Raw genomic sequence first — 16151 nt, 5'->3', positions numbered from 1 at the left:
AAAAAAGAAAGAAAGAAAAGGTCGTCTTCATTTGCATGCAAGGCTTCATTAGAATATGCGAATATGCTAAGGACAGGAGCGGTCGCTTTGCATGCGCAGGTGATGAATGGCCGCCGCATCGCGGGGGTACGCGAGACGGAACCGTCTTCACCCTCATCTGCATAGCGCACGCTATTTACCTATTTATTTCTTGTGGTGACTTCGGAGCGCCGGCTCTCAGTCTCACGTGGACGAGGACCCAGTGGATCAGTCCGCCCCTCCCCCCCCGCTCCAGTCTAAATGCTGCTCCTCCACATGCAACGCTCAGCCTTGTTGTGCAAACAACATCCTCACAATGGCCGGAGAAAACCAAAAAGAGAAGTATTGTGTTTTCATTGCGGTTCTCTGTCTTCGGTTGTTTAAACCCTGTGTTGTTTGCATTATAGTTTATGTTTATGTTATGTTTCAACCTGTCAAGGTTTTGACCTAAACAAGGCAAAAATAAAAAGTGACAAAATCTTATTCAAGCAGACGTGGCTTGGTGTGTTTGTTATGGAGGCTGATTCGCTGTTTGAGTGACAGCTGTCAAGTTTGTTTAGAGGACCAAGATGAAGGGCTACTGAGAAACTTCAGTTCCCTCTCTCTCTACTCCTCTCTCTCCTCTCTCTTTCTCTGTTCTCTCTCACTCTCTCTCTCTCTCTCCCTCTCTCGGTTGCCAGGGCAGCAGATGGTGGGTGTCAAGACAACGGCAACGATCGCCAAACAAAGACGTTCTTTGTTTGCATGCACACATTCCTGTGCGCGCGTGTGTATTCTTGTCTGAGAGGTATGCGAGTGTGAGTGTTTGGCTCCTGAGTGGGAGACAACAGCGTGTACAATAATTCCAGAACAGTGCATTGTGTGAAATGCCTAACCTGCGCTTTTTTGCTCGCTGCTCAAAACCGCATTGTTCGCTGTCCATAATTACCTCAAGTGAGTGGCCAAGCTGCAGGTAGCTCACTGTAACCGAGCCAGCAGCACGGCAGCAACACACGTGACACAGAGACAAACACACGCAAACACGAGCATTCGGCATGTCCCTCAAAACAGTTTTGGTGGGTGTGTGAAGTTAAATTCTTGCGCCAGCTTCCTCCTCCTCCTCCTCCTCGCGCATCAACCGACGTGGCTGCCCGGAGACTTAATAAGCCACTCTTTGATAGAATCACTGAATATTAGATTTAGCGGCGCGGCGGTGTATTTTCTCCTCCGTGCGTTGCGCGACCTTAGCCGCCCTTCAGCGAGCGCGGGGATAATGAGAGTGGTAGCCAGCAAGACAGGCCAGTGCTGAGCCAGACAGGCAGGCAGGCCTGACATCCTAGACATCCCGTCCTATGCCCTTCATTCAGCCGGGCCGCGGGTTGGGGCGGGGGGGCGAGATGGGGTGGGGATGGGTGCACGTCAATACGGAGGGCTTATGTTTTATGGATTATTTCCTTTAGCAAAACTAGTGCAGGAGTAACAAAACTCCCTCCATGTCATGCTCGTTCAGGGCTTGTGTGTCAGTGTGTGTGTGGGTGTGTGTGTGTTGTGTGCATTTGCAAGATCAATTGCGCAAAACAACAAGGAGGCGGCTGATAATGGCTGTTGTATTTCTCTTTTTATTGCCCATTTCATACGTATTATTTAACTTTCCTTTCACTCGCTGTACCTTGAAGTACATCTCCCCTGCTCACGGTGGGCTCCACCAGGGCCCAGTTTCTGTTGAAACCATTCACATCTTTAAATGAGTTTGTCCTTGACATGTGTCTGGGTGGAAGAGTTGGCTTAATACTGAGTCCAAAATATGTGTGAAATTTCACGCTTAGAACCAGTAACACACACATTTGTGCGTGTTAAATATATATAATATATATTCATTGCATATTTTTGAACAATTAACTCTGTTGTATTTTGATGGTTAGCATTTGTCTCTCCCCTCCATGAATCCATCTCTCATGTACACCGCTCCCCTCCCCACCAACCTCTCTTTTATTTTCCTACTTAATTTGTTCTCGGAGGACGTAGGGATCCAGCACACAGTAAACAGACAGAATAAATCATGCTTGGGTCTGTGTTCCAGGCCTCACCAGGCCTACTGTTCTGTATCCCCAGGAGGCCTCCCGGGGTTGTGTGGGGCTGGGGGGGGGCCCGGCAGTACAAGGGGTCCTGAACGTAGCCCCCTTCGATCTCACTGGACGGCTCTCGGGGCTATGAGGCTCCCCCAGTCTTATATGGCACATAGAGGGTTATGGGGTAGGGGAAGTGTGTGTGTGTGTGTGTGTGTGTGTGTGTGTGTGTGTGTGTGTGTGTGTGTGTGTGTGTGTGTGTGTGTGTGTGTGTGTGTGTGTGTGTGTGCGTGTTGTTCCCTCAATTAGCCTGCATTTAGCCTTAGCCTTGGGATCTATAGCTTGACTTAGGGTAGCTTTGTCCAGCCTAATGAGTCCAGCGCGGTGAAAACGGTCACTTATTGATTTTCACTGTTTGGTTTTTAGTCTTTGAGGCGTTGGAACCGGCTTCGGAAAGCGAAAGGCAGATTCGCAAATGAGCCCCGTTTGAAAGCCCTAACTACGCTTTCTTCGTATTTGTTGTTGCATACAGCCTTTACCTATAGAAAAGGCTTAATAATATCATTACTACAAAGAACACAAATAGGATGTCTTTTTTTCCTTCTACCCTCCCCGTTCGCTGGCATGGAGCAGTCTCTCTTTGTGTACGGCGAACACACCTGAGAGGCAGTCTAAACATCGGGGGAAACCAGCGTTACAAATTACTGTACATCATAGAAATTGTGCAGCAAGCTTTTTAAAATACCAGCGCTGCCAGTGAGCTGCTTTGTAATTTATCCCTTCTCGGCTGTTAGCGCCGCCGCGCGCGGTGATTTATTTGGTTTAAGAGAAGTTTTGTTTAGAGAGATAATGAGCAGGACTCTTTAATGATTTAACACGGCACTGTGGAATGGAGAAGAGGCGAGACTGGGGGAGAGGCGGGGAGGAGTGGGGAGGGTGCACATATATTTTTCATATCTTTAACGGCACTGTGGAGAGGAATGGGAAAGAAAGACAAAACGGAGAGAAGGAGACGCATTTGTAACAGCAGCTAACAGCCTTTAACAACCAGCATTTTTGATTCATTTTGCTTCTTCCTCGTGTGAGACCAAGCTGTTTTTTTTTTCTCCGTCTCGACCAACACCCATTCCCCCCCCACACACACCAATGGTATTTTATTTACCATGGTATGTATTTCATTGGAAATCATTTCTCTGTACGTTTTCTGTCCTCAGAGCATAACGTATCTCTGCTGTTTTTTCTCCCTATCCATAAATGTACGGCCTGTTTTATGCTGATTCCACACAATCCGCCTGCGTTTATGAATCTATTTTGGAACGTGGCACAGCCACTTGTACAACTGTCTGCCTCTTGCTCCTCATAAACCAAACGCTTTTATCTTGACACAAAATACTATATTCTCATTCCTCCTTCTGGTTCAGCACTTTGCTCTGCCGCCCCTCCCTCCCGCCCCCCTCTCCCCACCACTGTTTTGCAGGATTTAAATCCCAAATTAAAACAGTTAATTAGAAAATATAATGAAGCTGAGTAGCATATTATGCAAACATCCTTATGACGCTCAGAGCGGGCCGCTTCGGAACATTAAAACTGCCACCAGCACATTAGCGATGATGATATCAATAATAGATCACTTCATCAATTGGCATTCTCTTGAAGATGGAAATGGGCTGTCGGGGGGTGTGGGGGGGGGGGGGCTTGTGGGGATGGTGAGGGGTGTGGGGGGCGAATCTGTGTTTTATCATCATTATTATTATTTTTCCTTAACCAACTCCGCCGTCTCCTACACAGACACACACGCACACACTCGCGCACTCGCACACACACACCAAGGCAACCCTCCTGGCATGGAAAGTTTAGTCTCACATTAGGGGTGCGCTCTGGGTAAGTTCAGGTGGAACTCCCCCCACCTCCAAACGGCGGTTTAATGGGGCGCTGTGCGGCGGAGCCCGGAACAGCCCGGCGGGGGCGCACGCCACCGTGGATGGGGACGGCGACTCAATCAATCCGTCAGGCCCCATCACCTGCCTCATCTGATGATCCAAACCACTGAGAGATCCCAATGAGAGAGAGGGACGGAGAGACACAGAGGGAGAGATGGGTAGAGGGGCGGTGGGAGAGGAAGAAAGGTTTATTTTTATTTTTTATATCAACCTCTCTCTTGAGGGCACGGACTGACGCACAAACATTCACACATGCACCCACTCATGCACGCACACACACACACTAATGGGTACACACACTGTGTGAGCGCGTGGAGCGCGTTTTTAGTGAGTTGCGTCCGTTTCGGTGACAGCCTCAGAGATGATCGGCCGTCAAGGATACATTTAGTCTGTTTTCTTTTTATTTATATAACTTTCATCAAGATCTTCTCAGAATAGATTAGATGCTCCGGCATGAGAGTGAAAAAAAAATCAATACCATCGTGTTTTCCTTTTTTTTTTCATATCCCTCCCAATATCTGTTACATTATGGAATGGCTCTATAAGCACGTCTCCCAGACGCCAGCTTGGTATTGATGCCTAGTCGGCCCTTCCCTCCATCAAAACCAGTTGACAGCTATGTAAACTGGATCTGCCTTGCATCTCTCACTATCTCTCTGTCTCTGTCTCTGTCTCTGTCTCTGTGTCTCAATCCCTCTCTCTCTCTCTCTCTCTCTCTCTCTCTCTCTCTCTCTCTCTCTCTCTCTCCTCTCTCTCTCTCTCTCTCTCTCTCTCTCTCTCTCTCTCTCTCTCTCTCTCTCTCTCTCTCTCTCCGAACATTGTGCAGATTACATTACACTTTCCCTTTTTTCACCCTCTCCCATACCAATATGTTCCTCTTACGTCCCATCTCTCCATCAGTGAGACAGTTGTTTCCCTTTGGACATATATCTTCCCCACCAATCACCAATTCCGGTCGTTCCTGAGCAATCTATAGTAGCGCTTTGCTCTGACGGTACCTGTCAGTTAGTGTGGAAGTCTCCCCATTTTCTTTTTTTCTTTTTTTTTTATACATGTCTTTCCGCCGCACCTGTCAATCTAACCGTCTGACTGACTGACTGACTGACTGACTGCTGGCTCTCATGTCGGCTGGCTGTCTCGGCACTGCAGGCACCTGTCAGGCAACTAGTCGGGCTCTGTTCTTCTGTCACTTCACCTGTCTGTCAAACGCTCCCAGATTAGACACGCCGGCTCTACCTGCCAGCTCCCGCCGCCACCGCCGCTTCAGCAGAAACATGTAGGGGGCGACAGAGAGGGAGAAGGAACAGAGGAACACGCATAAACAATTCTCTCAACAGGGTGAGTTAGTCACCGAGAGGAGAGTCAAAGGCTTCATATCGCACACATAAGGCCGCTGTAGATGAGCTGAAAGGAGTAGCATCGATGCGATCCAAGCGGCCTCTAATGGCTGACCAGCCCAGTGGAGGATTAACCCACAAAGTTATATCTGGGTTGGATTGGGTCTTTGGGTGGGGAGTTCCTTTGGTGGCTTTCATGCATGTCCCCCCAATGCCAGGAAGGTCGGGAGCATGGACAGCAGGCAGACCGTGCTCGGCTGTCATAGATCCAGCAGGCTTTAGGACACTGACAGAGGACAGGCTGAGGGAGCTGGTGGCTGGAGACGTCTGGATGGGATGCGGGTGTTCAGGGCTACGGGTCTCGGAAGTGGAAACGCTGTCACAGAGCAGACGATGGAGACATGTAGTCAGGGGGAAGTGAGCAGGGAGAGTCACCCATAGGTGCTCGGGGGGAAAAGCAGAAAAAGGCAAGAGTGGGGGGAAGGGGTGGGGGGAAGGGGTGGGGGGGGTGAAACGAAGGAGTGGTGAGAAGAGGGGAAGATGTGGGAGCTGCAGGGCGCACACAAGGGCGTGCCTCTGGTTTGGGACGAGGTGGAAAAGTGGAAGATCGCCAGAGAGTTGAAGGGAATGTGCAGAATGGAGTGAAAGAACAAAAAAGGGATAAAAGTGTGTGTGTGTGTGTGCGTGTGTGTGTGTGTGTGTGCGTGGGTGTGGTGATGGCAGGCGGAGTCAGTGAGGGATGGAGGGCGCTCCAGCTGTGACATTAAAGCAGCAGGTGGAGGCCATCATTAGGGCCGGCGCGCTGAGGCACGATGAGCCCACACTCGCTCATCTCTTTCTAGGGCCCCTGGTGGACCCCCTCGCTGCGCAGGGCCGGCCCGCGCACGGCTCCGCACGCAGGCTCTGTGTGTGTGCGTGTCGTGTAGGGGCACACAGATCTACACAATTGTCTTAATGTGCCTGTTTGTATGTTTGTACCGGCGCCTTCTTTCTTTGTGTGTGTGTGTGTGTGTGTGTGTGTGTGTGTGTGTGTGTGTGTGTGTGTGTGTGTGTGCGTGTGATCGGGCATCTGTGTCCTCAAAAGGAGCTGAAGCATGACCCCATAGCTCCAGAGTGCTCCCCCCTCCCCCTGCCTCAACGGCCCTCCCCGGTAGAGCTCATCTTTTCCCAGGATGCAGTGTTCTGCCTCCGCCTGGCGAAGGTTGAGTGGCTCCAGCATCTGCTGCCTCCGTCTCTCGCTCTGCTTAATGTTTCCTCAGCTACCGATTCCCTTCCTTTTACAACGCTCGCAACTTTCACCTGACTTCGGTCACACTTTAATATTTCCCAGCTTATTATTTTTTTTTTAAACTAGTGTCTCACCACAAGTGGAAGAGCAAGCGCTACTTGTTTTTCCTGTGGAGGGAGTCGATTCCCACTCTCTTTGTGCTAACGGTAAATGTACCCACGACAGGAATGGTTCCGAGGGTTTAGGGATGTGCTAGGAGATCCATCGGCGGCCCGGAATCTATCGCAGGCCTTGTCCCCAACACAGCTCTCAGCATGCTTTGTGTCTACCTCTAAGGGGGCTATAGGGGGAAGGCGGGGGGGGGGGGGGGGGGAGTTTGCGAGGCTCCAGGGCTTCGGATGGAAGCTTCCTTCAGAACCTCCGGTCTCTTCCGCATCCTTGAGAAAGGGTGTATCCAGGGAACGCCATCAGGCAAATGAAGTTGTTTGTATCACATATTGACACGTTATCTCTCCATCGCCAGGCGGCAGGGAGAGAGGGAGGGAGAGAAAGAGAGAGATTGTAACTGTGGGTAATTGAGCCGTGTCTCCCGTGCTTATCGGCGAGGCTCGGGCGCGTCACGGGCCTAACGAGCTGTGGCGCGGCGATTAGTCTGAAGGGAGCACCGAAAAAACCTAAAGCACCGGGAGCCTCTCCCCCGTTCCATTACGTCTTCCCTTTCTCCTCTCTTCTCTCTGTTCTTTGATGGGATGGATTTGATGAGGGTCCCCTGGAGGGGGCTGGCCCCGGCCCTATTAGCTGGATGCATAGGTGGTGGTGGTCGGGGTGGGGGGTGGGGATGCCGGGGTACACAGAGGGTGCTGCTGTAGATGAATGCCATGGCAGAGGAGATTCTGTAGCCGTAGCCATCAAGGCTCTGATGATGGCACCCCCTGGGCCGGGGGGGGGGGGGGGGGGCATCCGGGCCCTGACCTCACACCCACCCACCCGTTAGGGGTTGTGGGGGTTCAACATTCACATACGCACACACTGATTATACGTCAGTCTTACCCGACACATCTGACACGTGTGCCTTTGGAGGTGAACTTCTGCTCATTGCGCCTATCAGTCTTTTGTTTGCATACATATAGTCATTATGAACAATGGGGGGGAGGGTGTGTGTGTGTGTGTGTGTGTGTGTGTGTGTGTGTGTGTGTGTGTGTGTGTGTGTGTGTGTGTGTGTGTGTGTGTGTGTGTGGGTTAGATGTGTGCCAGGTGGCTCCATGGGGCATTGCCAGTCACGCACTAATGCCATGCTGCGAATAATCCAGCGAAGAAAAAGCAAGAGATGAGAATCTCACAACATGCCAGTTTGATTTGTAACCCTTGCTATCAAAGAATGCTAATTAAAATCATATTTTGCATATGTTCTTGTCTTTCATGCGCATATGCAAATGTTGCCTTTCAGCACTCTGTAATTAGGTTTATGAAGGACAGCTGTAATGCATAATTAACAGAAATGTTTGCAAGCTTGGTATATTTTTGCGAGTGTTGTCTTTAGCCCCCTCTTTTTCCTCCACGTCTAAACGCCTCGACTTTAACAACCGCCCGCAAAGTCGTCCAAGACGGTGTCACTCTCTCACATGTATTGATTCACTTTTTCGACTCTCCCCCTGCCGCCCCCCCCCCCCCCCCCCCCACCAATGTTGTCTTAATTAGACTGGTTTATTTATAGACGCCTCAGTCAGTCGGAAGGCGCCCGCAGTGGCCTTCTGTGATGACGTGTCGCATTTTGATCTCGCCTTTCACTCCCTCACCGTGTTAAGGCGGCTTTTAGTCACGCACTGGCTCCCAGTCAAACTCCCAGGCAGCGCTCGCGATGGACGGATGGATGGAGCCGGAGAGGTGGGGGGGGGGCAGGAGCGCAGTGACGCTCACAGGGCCAAAACAGTGGAATGGGTTTGAATATTTATGCTCGCGTGTTGGTTAGCGTCAGCCTAAGGGAACGCCCCGCCTGATGGATGGCAATCTGAGGCCGTGATGGGTTATGGGTGCCTGTGTGTGTGTGTGTGTGTGTGTGTGTTTGTGTGGGGGGGGGGTGGGTGTGTGTGCCTGCGTGTGTGTGTGCATGCCCTCATTTCCGGACATAATAAAAAAGACAGCAGTGTAGAGCACGGACATAAATGGTGACATAATTAGCCGGGATGCACAACGCAAGGGGTCGGGTGACAATGGGGACCACCCTGACCTCTTTTGGTCCGCTTTCATGTTTGTGATCGTACCCCCCCTCCCCCGTCTCACCAAAGCCCCTCAGATAAGGTTACCACCCGTCCATCTCTCATAATGCAAACGGATGGCCTCTGCTTAATGAGAAGGGATCAGGGGGATCAAAGATAGTGGCGATGGCCAGAGTAGTAGCAGAGTAGTAAGATGTGGTAGAGCTTTTCGTCTCCTCGTGTTGGTAGATGCCTCTGACACTCAATGCTCATCAAGTGGAAAGATTGAGATGGAGCGTCTTGACGGGCCTTTTCAGTCTGGGTATGTGCGTGTGTGCCTCGAGGTGTAGTAGTAGGGCAGCAATTTGCACACATAATGTTAACAGGATTCAGGGACATGTGTCAATGACATGTTAATGCAAACACAAACACATCTCCATATGGACTCGCTCAGAGGTCTGTCAGGGCTCCTTTAGCCAGCGTATGTTAACTTGACAATGACGACATTTAACAATAATAATTAATAAATGTTGATACATGACAATTATTTTCTGCAGTATTATTAATAGTAGTATTGGGAGTGTAATAATCGTAGTAGCGGTGGTAGTAGTAATACTACAGTCTACGGAATTCGTATGTCTACATAACACCATCCGAACCTTAGCTAAAGCTTATTAAAAATGTGTCATATTTTAACTCAATATCGCTGGCATTTAAAACCACAGCATCACCACCACCAGCACCACCAGTGCTGTCTGAATGTCAGTGTTGCTGTGTTCTGATCCACTGTTCCCTTCTGTGTGTTTCCTGTGCAGGTGGGCCTTTGTGATGAAGAAGCACTTGAGCACACACATGCTGGGCCGACACGGCATTGGACAGCGGAAAGAGAGGTAAGAGAGTTTCTCAGTACACACGCACCGCTACTTGGAACTGCACCAACCCTCTTGCTGCCTTGAATTGCCGGCTATTCGGGTGTCTGTACACACACACACACACACACACACACACACACACACACACACACACACACACACACACACACACACACACACACACACGTTGATAGAAAAAAATGAAAATGAAATCCCAGAAGCACACGCCGCGATCCGTTCCACTCAACAAATAAACCGAATTTGGATCCCGATATTAACACCGCACTTCTCTGTCCCAGGATTCCAACTTTTTTTGGCAAGTGGTTCAGCCTGCTACTTGTGGTTAACCCTTACGGAGAACCGGGGCATTTCAGTTCCCCCCCCCACCGGTAGACGTTTGTTTGATGGTGGATCGCCAGGGCAACCGACCTCGGCGGTCGACCACCACATCCCCACGGAGACGAGCCGGCAGCGTAAATGTCAATGGCTCTCACTCACTCTGTCGCTCTCCCAGCTTCAAACGTCTCTTTTATCTGTCACACTTGATTTGGGATCGTGGTTCGCTTTACTTTTCTGCTCCCGTTCTCGAATTAAGGATGACTGATTCCGACTGTTCTGTTTTGGTGAGTGTGTGTGTGTGTATTGGTGTGTGTGTGTGTGTTTGGTGTGTGTGTGTGTGCGTGTGTGTCTTGATTGAATTGTGTTCCACTAGGCCCCGTCTATCGGTAACAAACCTGCTGTCATTATGTCATTATGTTTGCGTGTGTTTGTGCGTGTGACTCTATTAGTGTGTGTGTATGTGTGTGTGTGTGTCTGTTTGTATGTGGGTCCGCCCATGCTCCTGCACGTGTGTGCGTTCCGAAGAAAACAGAAGTCAAAATGAAGTTTTTAAAGCCCAGCCCCCCCGCCCGACATGCCAAAACAAGCCGCTGAACACCTCTCAATCTGTCAGGCGTTTCGCTAAAATAGAAAACGGAGGCGGGTTTCACTTTCATTGCCCCTTGCAAAAAAACATATTGATGCTTCTGACAAGGCGCAGTATTAGACGTGACGAGTGGCCTCAGACGCGGAAGTGAGCGGGACGTCCATATGCCTTCTAGTGACGCATAGGCATCACACACACCCCCTACACGCACACAGATGCACACAAACCCTGCTGTCAGCGGCTCATCTGGATTAGATAGGGAGAAGTCCTCACATCCGCTTCCGTTTCCTCGCTTTTCTCTCCTCCACATGGCGAGGGTAGTCAGAACGGGAGGGGAGTGAGGGGGAGTAAAACGAATCGATTGCAAATGATAAACGCTAGACCGTGTGTTTTTCCATCAGATTAACGGCATCATTTTGTACATTCGGCGCTGCCGAATGTGTTGCTTTTGGTTCAGAAGTGGCTTTGCTGGGGTACGATGGGTTTTCTCTGTGCTTCCTTGGCGCCGTAAGACCCTGCCGTCCTTGACGCGGCGTCTGAAGGTTATAATTCACAGTCACGGTCAGAGGGGACATGCAGAAGTAAACACACAAACACATAAACACGCATGCACAAAACTGACTATTACTATTAACAGAAGTTTTATGTGTTAGTCTGAGTGTGTGTGTATGGGTGTGTGTGTGTCCGTGTGTGCATTTACCACAGCCCATGTGTGTCTGAGGTGACTCTACCCTCATAACTCTACGACTTGTGCTTATACACATGAATACCCACACGCACATGCACGCGCACATAAAAGCCACCTCAAATCATCGTTACTTCATGCGTCACAACCCTTTCTCTCTTTCTCATGTTTTTTGTCGCATACACACAAACACACACACACACACACACACACACACAAACTCCTTGAGGAGGCCACAAGGTATGCTCTATTTAAACCTGTGAAACACGGCGTCATCATTTTTCTGACAGTCCCGCAGACAAAATTTATCTCATCATTAATTAAGCATCATATTTCCAACACAGTGCTGCTTAATTAGCACAAGGTCACTGGGGAGGCCTTATTAAGTGGAACAAATTTGGGCAAGTGCAAGAGGGAGGTGTGGAGAGACACAGGCTGACTGAATGACTGGCTAGCTGGCTGACTGGCTGGCAGAGAGTCGGAGAGAGGGGGAGAGGTTAAGCGACACAGAGAGAGAGAGGGTAGGGGAAGAGGGAGCGAGAGGGAGAGAGCGCCAGGCAGACAGACACAACAAGGGGAAAAGGACAGAGCAGCAGAAAAAGAGAGAAAGAAGGCAAACGAGAGCAGAGCGATAAAAACAAAGGGCGGCATGGATATCCGTAGGCATGGTCATGTACGTGTGTGTTTATGCGTGTGTGTGTGTGTGTGTGTGTGTGTGTGTGTGTGTGTGTGTGTACAAAAGGAGGTTTTTGGTCTCGTTTGACAGGGCCGGCCCAGTTGATTGATAACTGCACCAGTTTGAAAACCCAGACCTGGAGACTAGGGAGGTAGCTGGGGACAAGGGGAGGGAGGGAGGGAGGGAGGGAGAGTTGGGGGGGGTGCTGGGGGACGTTTTTTTTGTTCTGGAAACTTGTGTGTGTGTGTGTGTGTGTGTGTGTGTGTCTGTGTGTGTGTCTGTGTTTGTGTGGTTGAGGAGGGCAGGAGTGAGCTCGCCAAAGGGAGAGTCGGGTTGGGTAGCGCAGGGGGGGTTGGGGATAGGGTAGGAGAGGAGGGGGATTGGGGGGTGGGGGGGGGCTGGGGAGAGCCAATTGCAAACATATGCTGTCTGGCGAGCGGCAAGGAGATAGATTGCAGTGGGACGGTGTCAGAGAGGCAGTTTCATCACCATCTCAGCGGCCCCGCTCACCTGGTATTTTTAGAACACTGGGGAGATCTGTTAGTCAAAGGAAGGGAGGAGAGGGAGGGAGGTGAGGGAGGGAGGGAGGGAGGTGAGGGAGGGAGGTGAGGGAGGGAGGGAGGGAGGTGAGGGAGGGAGGAGAGGGAGGGAGGAGAGGGAGGGAGGTGAGGGAGGGAGGAGAGGGAGGGAGGTGAGGGAGGAGAGGGAGGAGAGGGAGGGAGGTGAGGGAGGGAGGGAGGGTTGGTGGTGGGGGGGGCGGGGTAGTTGAGGGTTGGGGGCTAAGTCGACGTAGGTAATGCCAGATTCCACTTTAGCTGGGGCCTGGCCAACTGGGGGCCTCCAAACCCAGGGTATTTTGATGTGGAGTGGAGCTAACACGGAGGCGGTGGCAGCAGGGAAGAGACAAGGGGGAGACGGCGAGGGGGAAGGTGGGCACAAGACCAGGCTGAGGGGGCTGATGGTGGGGGTGGTGCTGGTGGTGGTGGTGGTGGGCAGAATGAGGTGACAAACTCCAGCCCCAACGCCCGACAGTTCTCTGGAAGGGAGGAGGAAGGGAAGAGAGGGGAAGAAGAGAGAGAGGGGAAGAAAGTGAGAAGGATGGAAGGGGTAGAGACTGAGGAGGAGGAGGAGGAGGAGGCAGGGGGGCGGAGGGAGGATGAGGAGGAGGAGGAGGAGGCAGGGGGGCGGAGGGAGGAGGAGTAGGAGGAGGAGGAGGAGGAAGAGGAGGAGGCAGGGGGGCGGAGGGAGGAGGAAGAGGAGGAGGAGGGCTGAACTGTTCTAAAGTGACACAACTGGGTCTCCCTCTCACTCACACCAGCTTCCTCTATGCAGGCGCAGGGGGGGAATTAAGGGGGTCTGTCCCTCATATGTGGATGTGGAATGTGTGAGTGTGTCTTAAGTGTGTATGTGTGCGTTTGTTTGTGTGTTTTTTTTGGTAATTTTATGAGTGAAGCTAATGAAGGTTTTCTGCGTGTTTGTGTGTGTGTGTGTGTGTGTGTGTGTGTGCGGGTGGGTGGTGGAGGAGATGTCCGGGGGAAACGGTGGGGGGGGGGTGGGGGGCGGCAGTCAAAGAAACAGTAAGTTGTGTGTGTGTTCACTCTTACCTTAAACAGTGTGTCTACCGGCACCTAAACCAACAGTTTAATAACGGGGGAGTGGTTTCTCCGCCCGTGTGATTGACAGCTGCGACCTTGCCTCAATTGAACGTAATTAGTCATTTCTGAAATGGCGCGAGACTCCGTGAGGCGCCTGACCTGTCCCACATATCTGTTTTCATAGGTAATTGTTAAAATACCCCCCCCCCACACACACACACACACACACACACACACACACACACACACACACACACACACACACAATTTTTATGCTTGTAATAATAAACTGCTTGGACTAATCATCACTCATCACTCTCAGAGCGGGTAGTGCTGACAGCCGTAGGAGAACGATCTATTAGTTTAAGGGAGAAAATGGCTGATGGCGTGCAATTTGCACCGAATGTTTTTGGAGACTTTGAATCCTCAAAGTTGCACGAGTGGGTTTTTTGGGGGGGGGCAGCCCTCTGACGTAGCTGAGCCCCTCAAGTGTGGTCCCTGGTTATTGTCCAGCATAAAGATGGCATTATTATCTCTGTCCTCGACACGTTGCTGCTAATTTTCAACAAACAGGTCGGGCTCCGTTTATAAGAAAGCCATGGGGAAGCCACAGCCAGAAATAGCGGATTAGTGTATTCATGATTCATGGAGCACGCGGGATGAGAATGTCCCTCACAGATCCTAGTGATGTTTCCATAGACTTAATGCTATCTCATAATGTTATGCGCTGAACGCAGTCCCCCTACCCACACACATTCTATTTCCAGTTCCATCTTAGGAAGCCCCCCCACCCTCTGATGTACGTGCACTGCTGTGGTTGGGCATGGTGGAGTGTGTGAGTGAGTGTGTGTGTGTGTGTGTGTGTGTGTGTGTGTGAGTGTAAGTATATTCATGTGTGTGTCTGTGTGTGTGTGTGTGTGTGTGTGTATGCATGCATGCTTGTCTGTGTGTGCATGTGCTTTAGTGTGTGTATGTGTCTGTATGTGTGCGTGAGTGTGTGTCGGCGTGTTAATACGTCTGTTTGTGTGCGTGCCCGCATCCCTTTTTGTGTGTGCATGTGCGTGCGTGCATGGGTGTCTTTGTTGGTGTGTGAATAAGTGTGTGTGTGTGTGTATAGTAGGGCTGGTAGCTGAGCGGGTCATCTGGCTTGGCAGCAGCAGAGCCTGGGCTCAGAGCCCCAGCCCCAGCTCCATGCGGTGCAGCCATATTGGAACAGGCGCGTGGGGGCCCGGACTAGCTAGGCTAGCCGTGCCCAACAGCAACAGGGCAGGGGCCAGTGCGGAAGAAACCCCCTCTCTCCCGCCATGTTTGGCACCGGCACGGTGGCAATATGGGCCCAACACACACAGTCCTGACTGTGCAGAAGGCACACTCACACACACACGCACGCACTTGCGCACACGCACACGCACACGCACACGCACACGCACACACACACACACACACACACACACACATATATGCATGCATGCACGCACCCATACATATGCATTAACACACAAACACACACACACAAACACACTTATGCACACTAACATAGACATGCACGCACACCCGCACACACAGAAAATGTAGTTCATATGTTTGTTTGTGTGTTTTTTGTGTGTGTAGGTGTGCTCATCGGGACTGTATGATGCCCATATTGCAACAGTGTGTGTGTGTGTGTGTGTGTGTGTGTGTGTGTGTGTGTGTGTGTGTGTGTGTGTGTGTGTGTGCATCCGTATGCATGTGCGTGTGTGTGGGAAGGTTAGACGGTAAGACAGTGTGAGCGAAGGCAGGCAATGGGGTGAGAGCGAGCCAGCGAGCGGGAGAGAGTCGTGTGATAGTGAGATAAAGAGCAGATGAAGACAAGCAACCCCTGATTCATTAGAAAAATCCTTTCCCTTAATTATTGATAATTAATCTGCTCTTTAATCTTTCCCTTTCTTCCTTGCCTTATCTGCCTCTGTCAGCACTTTGTCTCCCTGCCTTGGCGTTGGATGGGAGGCCTGCTTCTCGTTTTATCTCCTTTTGAACCACCCAAGAGCAGCCAGCAGTCGATAACATTATCCGCCACCACTGCTGTGGTGTTACTGTAAGCGTCAAAGGGGTAAACTAAGGGAGAGGGCAACAGGAACAGGGAGTCTTCCCATTAAAAATGAATGCAAACTGACTGGCCGGATATTCTTAAATCCTTCTTTTATATTTTTGTGCTGGTGTTTTTTTCGTTTATGAAAGAAATGTTGAATTGTATTATTGTATCATAGATCATTGCTCTTTCCGAATATTTCCGGAGCTACCTCATTGCCTCATTTATGGCTTGAGACTGTTGATAGCTGTCTTTATTACTTGAATCTATCGATGGATCTTTTTTTTTTGCATAGAACAAGGTAATTATCCAAGTCCCCAATTAAATCCTACAGGATGTCTAAATGAGTGGGCAATTAGCGGGAGGCATTAACAACAACCATCGTACTCAACACACTGTAACATTTCTGCACCATAGCACACATACAACACTCATGCAGTTTGTATCCCTGATTCTGGCGTATGGTCATATACGACTGCGGTTTTTCCAGTGGTGTTGTTTGTGCAACAGCAAACACTGGTTAATGGTAGTGGCAATGCTAGTGTAACCACAGACCATTCTTAAACG

At 50.5% G+C, this 16151-nt stretch overlaps 1 protein-coding gene across 1 annotated transcript in view; it reads left to right on the top strand.

The window, feature by feature from the left end:
* Nucleotides 1-16151, top strand: part of znf407 (zinc finger protein 407) — a gene marked incomplete at its 5' end in the record, with an annotated part of 111486 nt that overhangs the window by 29496 nt on the left and 65839 nt on the right. The window contains one exon of the mRNA XM_079755028.1: nt 9579-9653. Coding sequence (XP_079611154.1) covers nt 9579-9653 — 75 coding nt within the window. The remainder of the gene's footprint in view (nt 1-9578; nt 9654-16151) is intronic.

This window comes from Pollachius pollachius (assembly GCF_949987615.1).
Source record: "Pollachius pollachius genome assembly, chromosome: 1".
Classification (NCBI taxonomy): domain Eukaryota; kingdom Metazoa; phylum Chordata; class Actinopteri; order Gadiformes; family Gadidae; genus Pollachius; species Pollachius pollachius.
This window is presented reverse-complemented; position numbering and strand designations above follow the sequence as displayed.